At 30.9% G+C, this 18,582-nt stretch overlaps 3 protein-coding genes and 1 pseudogene across 3 annotated transcripts; all 4 read left to right on the top strand.

Annotated features, from left to right (window-relative positions):
• The first annotated feature begins 1,688 nt into the window (after positions 1–1,688).
• On the top strand, positions 1,689–4,028 carry LOC102587104 (2-hydroxyisoflavanone dehydratase-like). The gene is made up of 2 exons (XM_006359835.2): positions 1,689–2,372; positions 3,445–4,028. The coding sequence occupies exons 1-2, from the start codon at positions 1,845–1,847 to the stop codon at positions 3,886–3,888; spliced, it is 972 nt and encodes a 323-aa protein (XP_006359897.1). The 5' UTR covers positions 1,689–1,844; the 3' UTR covers positions 3,889–4,028.
• Positions 4,029–7,038: 3,010 nt separating this feature from the next.
• On the top strand, positions 7,039–8,276 carry LOC102588085 (2-hydroxyisoflavanone dehydratase-like; annotated as a pseudogene).
• Positions 8,277–9,912: 1,636 nt separating this feature from the next.
• Positions 9,913–11,170, top strand: LOC107057656 (2-hydroxyisoflavanone dehydratase-like). Its single transcript, XM_006359832.2, has one exon. The coding sequence runs from the start codon at positions 9,996–9,998 to the stop codon at positions 10,980–10,982; it is 987 nt and encodes a 328-aa protein (XP_006359894.1). The 5' UTR covers positions 9,913–9,995; the 3' UTR covers positions 10,983–11,170.
• A 1,524-nt stretch (positions 11,171–12,694) lies between these two features.
• On the top strand, positions 12,695–14,316 carry LOC102586757 (2-hydroxyisoflavanone dehydratase-like). The gene has a single exon (XM_006359831.2). The coding sequence runs from the start codon at positions 12,744–12,746 to the stop codon at positions 13,701–13,703; it is 960 nt and encodes a 319-aa protein (XP_006359893.1). The 5' UTR covers positions 12,695–12,743; the 3' UTR covers positions 13,704–14,316.
• Positions 14,317–18,582: the final 4,266 nt, after the last annotated feature.

Genomic DNA, 18,582 nt, shown 5'->3' with positions numbered 1-18,582 from the left:
TGTATATAATTTTTACTTTAATATTGGAAAATATTCCTTACGCTAATAATGTATATAATTTTTACGTATCATTTATTTTAAATTTACGAGCAATTACTTCTTTCTCCTTTCTCCAACTTTTCTTTTGATGTCTAATTTCTAGAAGTTGTTGAGGATTCAAATGATTATTCAAACTAAACTATTCAAAGTAGTGTTTTTTTTATAATAGTGCACACATCCTCCTAATATCGTTGATCCGCCTATGTAAATCAATTGCTGAGAAAAAAGACAACCAATCCCATTATATATATATATATATATATATATATATATATATATATATATATATATATATATATATATATATATATATATCAAACTTCCTTCCAAATTTCTAGATATTCCCAAATTAACTTTCTTACAATATCCCATCCTCTAACTATTCCATGGCCAATTCCAATAACAACAACAATATTGAGGTTGTCGCTGAAATGGATGGTTTTGTATAGATCTATAAGGATGGTCGAGTCGAACGTTATTTATATGATTATTTTTTTAATCAAATTTATACCACTAAATAGAGTGTATAGCGGTCTTTTATTAAAAGATAAAATAACCTCACGGACAAGTACAAGAAGGGGGGAGAACATTGAACAAGGTGTATCGTATAAGGATTGAATTATTATTAGCTCACCATCAGAAGTTGGGCTCCATAGTTCAATGATTAATCCACTTGCTGAGAATGCTCCCTGTTTGTCTCAGTTGGGTTGTTCTAGAATGTTGTTGTGTTTTGCGGAGAATGATGAATATATTCCAAAAGAAATTTGGATTCAATTCGTTGAAGGTGTAAAGAAAAGTGGTTGGAAAGGGGATTTGAAGTTCATTGAAGTTGAAGGTGAAGGCCATTGCTTTCAGCTAGTCCTGAAATTGAGAAATCGCAAAATTTGATCAAGCGTTTTGCTTCTTTACCCAATATAATTAATAAGGGATTATTTGGTTAGAAACAAGTTATTCCGGGTAATTATCTCGAGATAAGTTATCCTAAAATAAGTTATTCCACCATGTATATGGTTTAACTTATTCCAATACTAAGACATAAATAGTGGAATAACTAATTCTAAGACTGCCTAATACTTCCAACCAAACGCGAAATAAAATAACTTTGCATTTCATTATGAAAACCATCAATCTCGAGCCAACCAATGACACCTTATCTAAAGATCGAAGAATGCTTGACCACCAAAGAACTTGGTCCCATATTTGGTATGCATACAACAAGCAACTGTGCGCTGGACCAAAGTACCTGGAATATATATTTCCCAACTCCAAATTAAAAACATTATTTTCTACTTCAAAAATAAAAAACTACCACTCCCTCCGTTTGTGATATTTTTCGGATTTCGAAATTTAAACAAATCTATCTGGAACTGTAATTTTTTTATATATTTTTTAATTATTGTGACTTAATAGTACTTTTTACGTAGTTTACAAATATACAAATTTCATTTCAAGAAAATTGAAGATTCCACACGCAAATTTTCAATTAAAATTAAATTGTTTAACTCTCAAAAAATAAAAAGTATCATATAAATTAGGATAAAGAAAATATCATTTTGGCCAAACGCCCACCTAACATACCCAAAAGATTTCCTTAAGAAAAAAGGAAGGCAAGTGAATAGGAAGTGTTGAAAAATGATACAGTATATACTCCACAAATTTCTAGAGATAACACCATATCTTTATTTATTTATTAATAATAAGAACATGATCTAGATTTCTATCTACGATTCCACCAATCTTCAAAATATCTATCGAGAATAATCCTATATACCACAACAGTACCATTCACATAATTTCTCTCTACCATGGCCTCCGATGAAGTAGTTCATGAAGTGGAAACCTTCTACCGGCTCTACCAAAGCGGCCGCGTTGAGCGTTTCTATGACGTGCACGGCTTATTCTACGTTCCACCATCACCACAACACCCATCAAATGGCGTATTTTCTAAAGACGTTACTATCTCACCCCACGTCTCTGCGAGACTCTATCTTCCGGAGAACATTCCTAATTCCCAAAAAATCCCCGTGTTAGTTTATTACCACGGGGGCGGACTTGTCATAGACTCCGCCTTCTTCAATTTGCATCACAATTACGTCAATTCTTTAGCTTCTGAGTTGAAAATGGTTGCGGTTTCTATAGAGTACCGGTTAGCACCAGAAGTAGATGTGCCTACAATTTATGAAGATTGTTGGACTGCACTTCAATGGGTCGCTTCACATGCTAATGAAAATTCCTCTAGTATTCACAATAAAGACTCGTGGTTAACGAATTCTTGTGATTTTAGTAAAGTGTTTTTAGCCGGAGACAGTGCTGGTGGCAATTTAGTGTACCACATGACCAGTGGCGGAGCCAGGATTTTCGTGGAGGGGGTTCAACATATAAAGAAGTAAATAAAAAAATGGAGCAAAACGAATCGGGGAAGAAAAAAATTATCCTTAATCTGTTAAATTTAATTTGCCTTGTCAAGCCGCGTTTAACTTTGTTTCCTACTTTTACCCTGCTTCATTGATTTTCTTTTTTTAAAAAGTGATTTTTTTTCTTTTATTTTTTATTGTTTTACTTTATTTTGAATTTTTAAAATAAATTAAATTCGTGTTCATTCAATCATATGTTACTTTAAAATTGTTTGATACTCTTTACAAACGTGTGGGGATTGAGTTACTAATATTATAATGCATATTAAAAGGATAAATAAATGGCATCGCCAATTTTTTGTTCATTTATTCAATTAATAAGGTTTTCAATCGGTGAAAAATAAAAGACGAATAATCAAATAAATGTAGTTTACATCTCTCTAGAATAGAAATGAAAAAATGAGAAAAAAATATCATGAATAATCATGCCTTTCAAATTTGTTCGTTCGATTAAATTTAGTGTAACTTATCTTTAAAATATTTTTTCTCTATCTCAAATTCAAGTTTAAGAATAATTGACAGTTTTTTAAAAAGTTCCTTTGAATTACTATATAAAAAAAGAGTTACGTAAAAATAAAATGAGCAATAGAGATAAAAAGAATAAAATACAAAAAATGAAAATAATGTGCCTAATTCCCTATATTCAAACAAATGAATATTGAAAAGGAGAAATAACATTGAAAAAAATAAGCCCAAAAAATAATAATAAAGCTCCAGCCCAAAAAGATTGAGCCCATCTCAGCCTAGCTATTTGATTTTCTAAATGAAGAAAAGAAAAAGAAGTGTTGCCGTGCGGAATCGAACCCAAGGCGTCCAGGCAAGTTCTTGAACCCCCTTAACCACTGAGCCAGCCTCTTTACTTATATTAAGGGGGTTCATTTTAATATATATACACATGAAAATAGAATTTGACCTTATATATACGGTGTAATTTTCCGACGAAGGGGGTTCGGGTGAACCCCCTTGCCACCATGTAGATCCGCCCCTGCACATGACTATGAGGGCCGACAAAGAAACCTTGAATAATGATTTGAAAATTACTGGATCGATTTTTGCTTATCCTTATTTTTTGTTCCCAAATGTTGAAATTGATGAAGAAGGTTTGGCTAATAAGATTTGGGGTTATATTTGTCCACCATTAGAGTTTGGGCTATTATCTCCAAAGGATAGTCCATTAATTAACCCACTTTCTGAAAAGGCTCAGTCTCTATCGGAGCTAGGTTGTTTAAGGATTTTGGTGTGTATGGGAAAAAAAGATGATATAATTCCTTTAGAGATTGGGGTTCGATTTGTTGAAGGTGTGAAGGAGAGTGGATGGGAAGGAGAAGTGGTGTATCTTGAAGTTGATGGTGGACATTCGTTTCAGATGCATCAACCTGAATATGATGAAGCTAAACGTATGATGAAGTGTTATGCTGATTTCATCCATCGCTAATGGTAACAATGAAATAACTAACTTTGTGTGTTGTTTTTTCAGAGTAATTGTTTGGTGGTTTTATTTATAAAATGTATTTTCTGGCTATGATCTCTCTCCCCACGAATTGAATGGAAGTTTACATGAACTTTGTTGTATGAGATCGAGTCTATAAGGTCTAATGGTCATCGATGGAAGATGAGCATGTGTTAAAATATTCAATTCCTCATTTGTATTATTCTATTTTGCTAAGGTATCGGCGACTTGATTGAATTTTCTATAACAATTTGGACTAACACTAGAGTTCATAAATTCCATCCAAAAGTTCTATATATACACTTGGATTTAAGATTAGAATTTGCCTTGATTCTAAATCAGGAGAGCTTATGAATTAAATTTTCATGAAAATGCCCAAATGATTTTAAAAACATTTCGAAGCTGCAAAGTTGTCTTCTTATTGCTACAAACAAAACATGATTTATTTTTCAATTCAAGACAAAAATGCAATTGCGAAAATCTAAAAAGATGATTTGAAGAAAAAAAAAACAATACAAATTATAATCCACTAACATGCTCGCATATATAGCGAACTTGTACTATTAATCACTAGCGATTGACAAAATTATCGTAGCACTTCATCATACGTTTAGCTTTCTCGGATTCAGGTTTATATATCTGACATAAATGTCCATCGTCAACATCAAGATACTCCAATTCTCCATTCCATCCGATTTCCTTCACACCTTTCCACAAATCGAACCCCAATTTCTAAAGGAATAATATCATCCTTCTTTTCCACACACACCAAAATCCTCGAACAACCTAGCCCGATAAAGACGAAGCCTTTTCAGAAAGGGATAATAACCCAGACTCTAGTACTGGTGGACAGATAGCGCCCCAGATCTTATTAGCCAACCCTATTTATCAATTTCTACATTTGGGAACAAGAAATAAGGATAAGCTAAAATTGATCCACTAATTTTCATGTCATTATTCTAGTTTAATTTTTTTCGAATAAAATTTTTAATTATATAAAAGTACTATTCCCTCCGTCCCATTTTATGTGGCAACATTTGACCGGGCACGGAGTTTAAAAAATAAATGAAGACTTTGAAATGTTTATCAAATTGTCTTTAAAAAGAAGACTCGTTTTTCTCTCTCTTCATAAATGTATTGGAGTATTATTTTAAAATTAAGTGGAACCAACAAGGGTAAAAAAAGAATTGTAACTTTAAATACTTACCATATTAGTAAATGTGACATTCTTTTTGGAACTGACCAAAAAGAAAATGGTGTCACATAAAATGGGACGGAGGGAGTATATAGTTAATAATTCTTAAAAATTATTTGAGAAAAATATTGTTAAAAAAATCTTTCACTTTTAAATAGTGATGTTGCCACGAAAATGATAGTTAAGCTATGAGTAACGTCAAAGTTAAAAAAAATAAATTTAAAAAAGACTTTTGACAGAAAAGACAAATCACCAGAAGAAAGTAAAGAGAGTTCATTAAGTTTAGCCCACTAAATAATTCAATCCCAAATCACCAGAAAATAATAGGAACTTGTTGTTATATTAAGAAAAATGATAATGTTATATTAAGTAATTATTTATTAAAAAATAATCAGTTAAGTAATTTTTCCGAAAATATTTCTGTACATACATATATGTATACTTAGGTGTTAGTACATGTATAGGTGTAGAAATTCAATTATACATCTTCATTTGCACACCTATGGTTATTTTGTCTTATTTCATTTTTGTGATACATATTTTGTTATTCTGGTGACTCTTCTTCAGCTGAAATGAGTAAAGAATGTTGGAATAGCAACTTGCTCAAATGGCTTAAAAGATGAATAATATAAAAAAGGGAAAAGGGTCTGATATACCCCTCAACTTTGTCATTTAGAGCTGATATACCCCTCGTTATGAAAGTGGCTCATATATACCCCTACTTATATACAAATGGCTCACATATACCCTTTTCCTCTAACGGATATGAAAAAAATTAATTTTAGTTTTATTTTTTATTTTTTATTTTTAAAAATATATAATCCCATATGAGTATATTTAATCCTCCTCAAACATAATTTTTTTACTTTTTTTTTTGTTTCAATGACTAATTTAGATTTATTATTTTGATGGTTAAATTTATTTATGTTTCACTAATATTCTTGTAAAACTTATTATAGATGACCAAATTTCTTTCTTCAAATACAAAAATTAAATTACAATATAGACAAAAAAAAAGTTTTAAATTATAATATAGCCACAAAAAAATAATTTTAAATTTTTTTGTTTACACTAAGGAATGAAAGAAAAAAATAAAATAAAATAAGAAACTCAAATAATTATAATCAAAGAAGTCAAAAAATAATTTATGTATGAAAAAGATTAAAATATACTTTGAACTTTGCTAGAAGAATCATATATACCCCTAAATAATTTTTAAGAAAATTAAAAGTAAAAAATATAAATTTAAAACTAATTTTTTCACTTCCGTTAAGTGAAGGGTATATGTGAGCTCATTTGTAACGGTAGGGGTATATGTGAGCCGTTTGTATAACGGTAAGGGTATATATGAGCCACTTTCATAACGAGGTGCATATCAGCTTCAAATGACAAAGTTGAGGGGTATATCAGGCCCTTTTCCCTATAAAAAACCTCTCGTGGTCAGTAGCTAACAAACATAGACTTGTATTGGGGTATGCATCATGGCTTCTAGAAACTAGCATTTTTAGTATCATTGGACTTTTCGTCTGCTCCTTCAGACACTCTTTTTGTTGATTCTAATTTTTTTCAAAAGAATAAAGTAACTTTCTCAAATAATAATATGTGGGACTTTATCAGACGTATTCAATTTCAGTTAAGATTTTTGAAGGTCATTCTATCTTAAACCTTAGTTTATGTCTATATATAAGATATTATATTCCCTTAAGAAACATCTCAAAAAAATTCCATAAATTTATGAAATATTTAAAAAAAAGATCAAGATTTAGCCTCCTACGGTCGAGAAATATGAATCACAGAGAAATTCAAACAAAAGAACTAAGGGATGAACAAATTGTACTCGCACTATTTATAAATAAAATACTATTGTTTCTTTCTTATTTATAATCATTAGTCTTGGACGGTTAAAGTTGTGCTTAAACGAATCTTGATTATTGGTTCAACCGGTTCTTTAACCATCACTTAAACAAATAAAACAAGACAATAAATAAACATGCAGTATGATTCCAATTTCTACATCCAAATCAACTTCTTACTTAACCATCCACCTTGTAATACTTCATTTCTTCAAATTAATTCCATATTTTAAAAGTCTACATAATTTCTCCATACATATATGGCTTCATCACATGACAACAACATGAATGATTTAGTGGCTGATGTTTATCCATTCTTTCGAATCTATAAAGACGGTCAAGTTGAACATTTTGATGATATAAGTGCTAGCATAGGCTTTTCCTTCGTACCCCCATCACTTGATGATCCAAAAACTAGTGTCTCCTCTAAAGATGTCACAATTTCACCATATGTTTCTGCTAGACTCTACCTTCCTAAAAACACCACCAATATTACTCAAAAACTTCCCATCTTAGTGTATTACCATGGTGGTGGATTTGTCGTGTCGTTACCTCAACATATTAGCTTCAGAGTCAAACACAATTGCAATTTCGATAGAGTACAGGCTAGCCCCTGAACATGACGTGCCAATGATTTATGAAGATTGTTGGACTGCACTTCAATGGATCGCGTCACATGTTGATGATGATGAAAAATCGATCAACAAAGACCTATGGTTAACAAACTATGGTGATTTTGATAAATTGTTTATAGTTGGAGACAGTGATGGTGGTAATATAGTTTACAATATGGCTATGAGAGCGGGAATAGAAGGTGGTATTAATGAAAATGTCAATATTTATGGTTCGATTCTTGCTTTTCCTTACTTGTTGATGCCAATTGAGAATATTGAACAAGTGGTATCGTATAAGATTTGGAAGGCTATTGCACCTATATCAGAAGCTGATATTAATAGCTCGATGATTAATCCATTTGCGAGAAAACTCCTTGTGTGTCTGGGCTAGGTTGTTCAAAATTGTTGATGTGTATCGCAGAGAAAGATGAGTATATTCCAAGAGAAATTGGGATTCGATTCGTTCAGGGAATGAAGAATTTATTTGGAGTTCATTGAAATTGAAGATGTAGGTCATTGCTTTCAGTTGGCTGATTTTGAAATTGAGAAATCTCGAGATTTGATTAAACGTTTTGCTTCTTTCATTCAACATAAGTGATAGCATATTTTGTCAAGAGGCTTAGAGCTATAGCTCGGAGTACGAATAATTAATAATCCTTATTGTTGCTTCGAAATTCTCTTAAATTATAGTATTAGTTTCTATTTAGAGCATTTACTAATTGTTTCCTCCGTTAACCTTGTTTGTCTTATAATACTTAAATGGGAAAATTACGCGGTTAAGTAAATTTATACTACTTAATTACTCATCATAGTTATAGTTTGCTATAATTACCACTCGCGAATAACATTATACATTAATTACGTGGCCTGACTTCGAGTTTGTATAATTAGTCACGTTTGTATATGCATAATTCTCCAAAATATACAAATACATATGTATAATATACAATTATCTAACCGATATACATATACAATTCACCTCTCTCCCACTCTCTGCCCTCTCTCGCTCGCCTCTCTCCTCCCTCTCCCAATCTCGCTTGCCAAATATACAAACACATATGTATAATATACAATTATCTAACCGATATACATATACAATTCACCTCTCTCTCTCTCGCCTCTCTCTCCCAGTCTCGCTTGCCTCTCTCCTACCTATGACATGCATGTAGCTATGAATTGTAATTATCAAACTATACCTATGAAGAGTAATTAGGCTATTTTTTAATGGCTATATGTGAAAGTTTCTATATTTAAATTTCGTGTCACTACACGTTAAAGTATTTGACTCTTATATTAATGAAATATTTGGCTTTATCGATATATTATTTTGAATCATTTATTTGATCGATAAAGGTAGTGAGGATCGACAAACAAAACGACAAATCAACTACGTATCTAACTTGATTTGACGAATATCTTTAAATGGTTCAATTATTGAATCATGTTGTATAAAATACTACTTAACTGGATCACATTATCCTTATTCAAAATATAAAAAGGATAGTACAGTACTATATTTAAAATATTTTGCCATCAAACAAATGAGCAATCATGCTCAATTTTTTAATTATTTACATTGAGTCTTTGTCCATACTAGCTAGCTCTAATTATTTATAGTTGTGTCATGTTGGTTTCTCATTACTGTTAAAAATTAACTATGACAAATAGGATGGTAGTATTATTTTTTTAAAAAAAAATAACTCAGTGCTTTGGTAATTAGTTCAATGCAACGTAATTTATACTGAAGTTTTCTGTTAGAGTTCCATGAATTAATAAAGAAAGGTGATTATATGAACATATTTTGAATATACACATTATCCTCACGGCACGGTATTACTCATTGATATTTATGAATAAACATGATACGACAGATATCGAATATAATAAAGGTGGTTGAGATTGTTAGATATTGATGAGGACATTATCCTCACAAGATTAATAATTCACCATTAATAATAGTCATGCATGACGTTATATATTTGTCTTATGAAATAATTTATCTATCATTCTATAATCCATAATACGAATTTCAAAACGGTCGCTTTGCTACCAAACAATTAGTCACCATACTCAACTTAACTTTTTTGTCAATTTTCTATTTGTAGTTTTGTACCCAGAATTAACCTTTAATCTAATATTCTCTGTCTTATGACTTAATTTTTTTTAGTCGATTTAAAAAAGAATAATACATTTCTATATTAAATAAATATTTAACTTTAAAATTCAATTTTATGCTTAATGAAATGATTTATAACCACACAAATTTCTATCATTCATTTGAAATCACAAATTTTAAAAGTTTTCCTTCCTATCTTAAACACGGAGAGAGTATTACTTTGGCGCGATGCAATAAAATACTCAACCAAGCATTCAGCTCGATGAATTACTCTCACACTAGATAGTTCTCCCTAACAAAGTTTCTCCACTACAATGGCTTTTGACGACAATGTAGTAGTCAAAGAAGTCGACGACTACTTCCGGTTATACAAAAGCGGCCGCGTTGAGCGTTTCTACGACGTACACGGTTCGTTCTACGTTCCACCGTCGCCGGAAAATCCATCTGCCGGAGCTTTCTCCAAAGACGTCACCATCTCACCAAACGTCTCTGCCAGACTCTACCTCCCGGAAAACACCACCGCCGGCCAAAAACTCCCCGTCTTAGTATATTACCACGGCGGCGGACTTTGCATTGAATCCGCTTTTTTTACATGGACTCACCGGTATGTCAATTCTTTAGCTTCCGAATTAAATGTCGTTGCTGTTTCGGTAGATTACCGTTTAGCCCCTGAAGTCGATGTGCCCGTGATTTACGAAGATTGTTGGAATGCACTTCAATGGGTTGCATCGCATGCCGATGAAAATTCGTCTAGTAATAATAATAATAATAAAGATTCGTGGTTAACGAATTTTTGTGATTTTAGTAAAGTGTTTTTAGTTGGAGACAGTGCCGGTGGCAATATAGTTTACCATATGACTATGAGGGCCGGCAAAGAAACATTGAATAATAATGAGGTGAAAATTACTGGATCGATTTGTGCGTGCCCATATTTTTTAATTCGAGGTGTCGATATTGATGAAGAAGGTTTAGCTTATAAGATTTGGGTTAATATTTGTCCGACATTGGAATCTGGATTATTATCCCCAATTGATAGTCCATTGATTAACCCGCTTTGTGAAAAGGCTCCATCGTTATCGGGATTGGGTTGTTCGAGACTTTTGTTGTGTATGGGGAAAAAAGATTATGTAATTACTATAGAAATTGGGGGTCGATTTGTTGAAGAAGTGAAGAAGAGTGGATGGAATGGAGAATTGGAGTTTGTTGAGATTGATGAAGGGCATTCGTTTCAGATGTATAAACCTGAATCTGAAGAAGCTAAACGTATGATGAAGTGTTATGCTGCTTTCATCAATCGCTAGTAAAAGACAGTTCGATAGATAAAGTGTCCTAATGCAGAATTTCAGGAAAACAATACCTCAAGGGGTTGTGAGTTGTGACAAACAAAATTTGCTACGCTCGTGAGTTGGATTTGTAACTTTTTTTTGTTGTTACTGATGAATGTTTATTGCAAAATAAAACTCAATTTTCAATAAGATAAATCAGAGCATGCGGAAATTTTTATAAAATTAGTATTTACTTCTGAAACTTATAATCGATAAATATTTGGCAAACGTTTGGATAAGTATCCATGTAGATCTTCTTTAGGTATTATACACTACAAAGCTTGACATATCGACTCGAAAAAGAAATGATGCATTAATTTTTGTATATTTTACGTAAATTTCACAATGTAAAGAGCTAATTATATCATATCCCTAATCTTTTTCAAATTATAAAAGTCTCTTAAAATTGAAGGATTTCAAATACATCACTCAACGCCCTGATACATCAAGTTTCAATTTCGTATACATTACTCAACGTCCCGATAGATTACCTTTGTTGATACAAGAAACATTTATCTCAATAAATACTCAACGTCATGATACATCACATCCCGATATATTACATATGTTGATATAAGACACACTGATCGCGATACATCGTGTTCCTATATATCGTGTAAGAGTGATGTATCTGAGAACGGAAGAGAATAGGAATTTCCGTAAGTTTTTCAAATGATAGAAAATTTTAGAGAATATCGTAAAATAAATTGTATATTTAGATAATTTTTCTCGTGGGAAGCAAAATACGGGTATTAGTTGACTAATAAACGTTTTGAGTTTGATCATCGCATATTGAAAAATTGAAGCTTTTACTTAGGAAAAAATATAGAATTAATGTGAAGTAAATCTAATCAAGGAAGTTGTAGAAATGATGTTACTTTTGGCAAATAATCTAATTGAAGGCATTCACTCTTCATAAATAAATATGTTTTGATTATTTATTTATTTGTTCTTTACTCGTTAGATTTCATTATTAGGAGAAAATACAATTGTAAAAAAACAAATTATATTATTTTAAAAAAAAATTAGTTTTAAATAAATATAAATTATATCACTAATTTCAACTCTATTTTCGCCATTTTCCTCTCTATATTTACCAGTCAAGACTGACGGCCTCTTCCTCTTTAGGGACGATGAGAATATTAGACACAGGATGACCTCATCAGCTACGTAGGCTTATTAAAAAATAATGTTTTTACGAACAAACGTGAACACTTTCATAAATTAATTATAAAAATAACATAGAAAAAAAATTCATCAACATTTTTTAATTTAGTAATACGAATAATTAATATGAGATTACTAATTTTAGTAAGATGAACTAATATTAGAGGAGTGGATACTATTTAATACTCCCTCCGTCCCATTTTATATGAGGTACTTTGATTCGGCACGGAGTTTAAGAAAGAAAGGAAGACTTTTAAAACTTGTGGTCCACAATGAATGATAGAAATTTGTGTGGCTGTAAATTATTTCATTAATGGTAAAATAGATATTTTATAGTTAAATTGTTATTTTATACAGAAATGTGTCATTATTTTTGAGATTGACTAAAAAGGAAAATGAATCATATAAATTGGGACAGAGGGAGTAATATATAAGAAATATTACCTTATTATTAAAAAAAATATTATATCGTGTTTCCATTGTAGTCCATGGTCAGTTATTTTTATTATAAAATGACAAGAGTCTTAGTAGCTGATTTGCACCTCAATTTTTTTTTATCACTAATACACCATGGATTCCGGCGATAACGAGGTGGTAGTCGATTTTCCTCATTTCATCCGTGTCTACAAAAACGGCCGTGTTGAGCGGTTGTTCGGTTCACCGATCGTTCCGCCGTCGCCGGAAGATCCTGCTACCGGCGTCTCCTCAAAAGACATAGACATTTCGCCGGAATTCAAAGCTAGAATTTACCTCCCAAAACTCACAAACAGTATTACCGACCAAAAACTCCCAATCTTAGTCTACTATCACGGCGGCGCATTCTGTCTCGAATCCGCCTTCTCTGTCCTCGACCACCGTTACCTTAACCGCATAGTCGCCGAATCCAATGTCATCGCCGTTTCAGTTGAATACCGTCTTGTCCCGGAAAACCCATTTCCGGTAGCGTATGAAGACTCTTGGGCCGCTCTTCAATGGGTCGGATCCCATGTTGAAGCAAAACCCGGGTTCGAAAAGGAACCTTGGTTAGTTAACCATGGAGATTTCGAGAAGGTACTAATCGGAGGCGATAGTGCCGGAGGTAACATAGTTCATAATCTATCTCTCAGATCTGGATCTGAAAGCTTAAATGGTGGAATCAAAATCCTGGGTTCATTACTCTGTTTTCCATACTTTTTAACATCAATTGATTTTAAAGAAGACAGTTTACCCAGTAAGCTTTGGAGGTTTGTAAACCCATCAACTAAAGACGGAGTTGATGATCCAAACATTAATCCGTTTGTTGAAAAAGCTCAAAGTTTATCAACATTGGGTTGTTCAAAGATTTTAGTTTGTGTTGCAGAGAAAGATGAGCTGAGAAATATTGGGATTAAGTATGCTGAAGCAGTGAAGAACAGTGAATGGAAAGGGGAAATTGAATTGATTGATGTTGAAGGTGAAGATCATTGCTTTCAGATTTTTGATACTGAAACTGAAAAAGCCAAAAATCTGATTAAGGAAATAGCTAGTTTTATCAAAAAGAGCTGTGTGTGATTGTTCTTGGCTATGAACATTTTGGGAAATGTTAAAGAAAATGATCATATCGAAGTTTATTATAGTTACGTAAATATTTTTTTTTTAGTAACTATGGTATGTTATCTAAGTTTGGAATAAATTATCCTATCAAGTATATTATAGTTACGTATCCTTCTTTAAGGGACTATCGTATGTTATCTAAGTTTGGAATAAATTATCCTATCAAGTATATTATAGTTATGTATCCTTCTTTTAGGAACTACCGTATGTTATCTAAGTTTGTTATAAATTATCCTATCAAGTATATTATAGTTATGTATCCTTCTTTTAGGAACTACCGTATGTTATCTAAGTTTGTTATAAATTATCCTATCAAGTATATTATAGTTATGTATCCTTCTTTTAGGAACTACCGTATGTTATCTAAGTTTGTTATAAATTATCCTATCAAGTATATTATAGTTATGTATCCTTCTTTTAGGAACTACCGTATGTTATCTAAGTTTGTTATAAATTATCCTATCAAGTATATTATAGTTATGTATCCTTCTTTTAGGAACTACCGTATGTTATCTAAGTTTGGAATAAATTATCCTATCAAGTATATTATAGTTATGTATCCTTCTTTTAGGAACTACCGTATGTTATCTAAGTTTGTTATAAATTATCCTATCAAGTATATTATAGTTACATATCCTTCTTTTAGGAACTATCGTATGTTAGCTAAGTTTGGAATAAATTATTCTATCAAAGAATATCATAGTTACGTATCCTTTTTTAGTAACTATCGTATGTTTTCTAAGTTTGGAAAGTGAGGAAAGTGAGGGTTGAAATCAAACTTTATATTTGAGTGTTACTTTAGTCCTTTGCTATTTTTTCACGTTATTTAGGTTCAAGATTTTATGTTATCCGTCATAGAGTGTTTTTCTCTCTTCTTTTTTTTAACTGCTTTACTCTCTTTTTTTCTAATCGAGTGTTTTCTTCTTCTTCTTTTTTTTATTATGGATAACTATCTAATTACATAAATATTGTTATCACATATATCAATTTTTTTTATATATTTTGTTTCACTATTTAATAATTTCATATCAAATTCCTAGTTAGATATACTTAGATACATGTTTTTTGCTATCAAATACACTTAAATAGAAAAAACGAGAAAGAACAAGAGAGTAACAAGTGAGAGGCGACTGAGTTTTTTTCCCCTTGATACATACAAATCTACTTGGAGACAGTGTATCTAGAACAAATTACATCTACTTTTGATCTATGTATCTCAGAATACATGTATATGAAGTATGAACCTAGCTGAACTCAAATTATTTTTTATAAGATTTGTAATATTGTTAACAAGTGTATACCTAATTGAAGCTCCTAAACTAGTGAAATTTTTATAAGTGCAATTTATTTATTTTTTGAAACTTGTGTTCTGTAGGATGTGTTTGGTAAGCCATTTTCAACTCATTGAAATTATTTATGACTTTTAAATCCTAAATGTATTTAAATACTTTATTTACATTTTACGAGGATACCAATATTGATATAAGATCCCAATGTCAATTAGGTGATCAACCAAGCAATAAGTATCACGTATCTTATTTGCTTAAGTCATTTCGTTGTAATATTATAAGAATCGAATCAATCATGTTAATGAGGATACTGTGTTATAACCTTTTTACTATTTTGTAAAATCTATGTTTATATCAACGTAGTGTAATTTTAGGATAACAATTACTCCATTTCAAATTAATTGAATTATTAAGACATTTTTCATTTTTCACATTAATTTAATTATTCAATTTTCAAGACTACTTTTAGAATGTTCTTCCAATTTTATCCTTCATTAGTTAGTATTGGAATTAGTTGTATTAATTAATGTTTAGTTATTTTAATCATAAATTTGACAATAATTAATAAGGGTAAAAATGGAAAATTTTGCCTAATTTATGTATCAATCTTCTTTTCTTAAAGGGTGTGAAATAGGGGTGTACATAACCGAGTTGGTTTGAGTTTCTCAAATATCAAACCGTTTACCATTTGTGTAAAAAATTTAAATTTATAAACCAAACCAAACTAATAAAATTCGAATTTTTTCGGGTTTTTCAACCTCCGGTTGGTTTGGTTTTTTCAAATACCAAAACAAACTATTGTGTCGAATTTTTAAATTTATAAATCAAACCAAACTAATAAACCTCAGATTTTTTCAGATTTTTGGATTTTTTCGGTAAAGTTTACATACAAACATATAATTAACTTGTGCTCCAAATATTTCTTTAGTCCAACCAAAATACAATTATCTAAGGTGTTTCTTAAGAAAACTAGATATGAAAGGGACCGTTAACGGGCCCAATAGTACAATCTTAAATATATTATTTCGCAATCAAATATTAAAATGCATTTTTGCGTCGCGAACTTGCTCCCAGACAGTGTTTTCTTGACCATTTCTCATGATTAACTATCTAAAACTCATTTAATCATTACGATATCTTTCCTACCACAAAAAATAACCTTGAATTCATAATTCATAATTCATAATTCAAATTCAAGTTAGAGCTAAGAGTTAAGTCTTGAGAGTTTTTTTGAGTCTTTTGAGAAAGTCCCTTTGAGTATTTTGAGGAGTCTTCTATAATTTCTAATAACTTGTTTCAAGACTCGAGTAAGTGAGTATGAGAATGATGAAAATGTATTCATGAGTCTACACTATCATCAATCATAACTTCATAACTCTTGAATTCATAATTCATAATTCAAAATTCACATTCAAGAAAGAGCTAAGAGTAGAGTTCAAGAAAGTCTTTGAGTTCAACTGTGAATCCTTTGAGATCAACTATTGATTTGAGCTAAGTTTTGAGGAAATAAGTATGAGAATGAGAAGAATCATATACATGAATTTCGTATTGTTATTTAGACCCTCGAGTCGAGTCGTTTATCCCCATAAATTCCACATGAACTTCATAAGTTGAGTATCTTTGAGAGGAGGAGTATCTTCAAGTTCCAAGTCTTGAGTATTGAGTTCCTAATCATTTAGGGATTATATTCCTAATCATGGGGCTACTACATGTTACCCATGAAGGTCCTTGAATTGAGAAGTTTATGCCCATAATTTCGCATGAACCCTATAAGTCGAACAGTCTTGAGATGAGAGGTATCATTGAGTCCTTGAATTGAGTTATTCACATCCATAATTCGGCATGAACCCTATTTTAAGAAGTCTTTTGCAAACTTTTTTAAAATTTGTTTTAAGACTTGAGCATATGAGTTGAGGAAGAGTAGAACTGAGTTCATTTTCTTTAAAATGATACATTGGAACTAAGTATTCCCAAGAGTAAATGTTTTTACATTTAAGATGAGAGGAAACTAAGATCTCCAAAAGAGTTTTGAGTAGTTTGAGTACCATCTCTTTTAAGAAAAAGATTTTTGAGTAATAATCTCAAAACACATAAAGAGTTATGTTTTTAGAGAGAGAAAAAATAGAAATTCCACTCAAGTATAGAGAAAATTTCTTTATTTTTTTTTGGGGATATTATACTATTTGCTTGCTTATTAATTGTAAATAATATATTAAGTAATTAATAGTTTAAGCATTGTTGTAATCTCTACATAATTAAGTAATACCTACATAACTAATATTTGCATAACTAATACCAACATAACTAATACCACATAACTAAATCCTGCATAATTAAACCATGCATAACTAATATTTGCATAACTCTAACCAATAACCAAATGGCCCCTAACTATATTATCCTTTTTAAAATTTTATCACAAATTATTTATTCTTATAAAAATGACCCCATTTTTTTAAAAAACACATTCAAATAATCAAATATTATTTGCAAAATCAATAGCTTAACACAAGTTCAACTTCAAAAAATTTAAATAAAGTGATTTTTTTTTTTTGTAATAGTATGTGGTAGTTCTTATATGAGATCTAATCTATGACATTATACAACTATCTATTTTGAGATATTATTTTATTTAGTGCAATTTGGTTGTATGTCTCAGGTAAATTAGTCAAGTAATTTTTAGAAACTGAGGAATATAAACCATATTTAGAAAAACTTAATATATAAATATATCTTTTAACTTGACTTTGTCTGACATCTATGACATTCAACTTAGGGTGTGCACAAGTAAGCACTTAAAATTTTATAAAGTTGAAGAAGTAGAAACACGCGTCCTACGGGGAATAACACACGTAGGAGCCACATAAAATGTCGCATAGGACGTGAATTATATTGTCATGTAGGACGTCAAGTAGAACACAAGTGTCAACTTGTTCAATTTTATACAAGATTATGTGTCTACTTATGAACATCTAAAATTGAAGGACATATATGTTAGATGAAACCAAATTAAATGACATATTTATGTTTTATGCCTTTAGAAAAAAGTATATTTAAATTCGAGATATTTTTTGCATAAAATTTAACCAAACACGACTTCAACTATAAATTTTTTAAATAAAATAAACAGTATTTTTTCATGACCAAACCACACTAAGAATGGAAATGATTTAAAGCCCTCAAATTTGAATTTTTGGTATGAAAAAATCTCATTAAAAATTATACATTCAAAAATAAAAAAGATTTTTTTAAAAATGTATCAGCTTGATTGTACAGGCTTTTGAAGTAAATCAATAAGTGGGGTCCATGTAACTTTGCAATGATTTCTTTTACTCCTCTCAATGTATTGGTACACGTGTGGCCATTAGAATCCACAAGTATTGAATTAGTGGTGGATACATTGGGAATTACATAAATTTTAGTTGGTTTTTCTGGAAATTTTAATACTTTATGCACAACGTACAATTAAACTAAGTTTGAAATTTTTTTTTGGTTGACAAAAATGCCCTTGGTCGTCCTCTCTTCACCTTTCTATATAATAGAAATAT

Source organism: Solanum tuberosum, unplaced genomic scaffold (genome assembly GCF_000226075.1).
Source record: "Solanum tuberosum cultivar DM 1-3 516 R44 unplaced genomic scaffold, SolTub_3.0 scf00309, whole genome shotgun sequence".
NCBI classification, from domain to species: domain Eukaryota; kingdom Viridiplantae; phylum Streptophyta; class Magnoliopsida; order Solanales; family Solanaceae; genus Solanum; species Solanum tuberosum.
Note: the sequence above shows the minus strand (reverse complement) of the source record. Positions and strands in the feature narration are given on the sequence as shown.

Excerpts from the sequence above, each read along its gene's own strand:
- LOC102586757 (XM_006359831.2), top strand. The coding sequence starts at position 12,744 with ATGGATTCCGGCGATAACGAGGTGGTAGTCGATTTTCCTCATTTCATC.
- LOC107057656 (XM_006359832.2), top strand. The coding sequence starts at position 9,996 with ATGGCTTTTGACGACAATGTAGTAGTCAAAGAAGTCGACGACTACTTC.
- LOC102587104 (XM_006359835.2), top strand. The coding sequence starts at position 1,845 with ATGGCCTCCGATGAAGTAGTTCATGAAGTGGAAACCTTCTACCGGCTC. Across the intron at positions 2,373-3,444 it reads GTGGCAATTTAGTGTACCAC|ATGACTATGAGGGCCGACAA; the intron begins ATGACCAGTGGC and ends CCGCCCCTGCAC.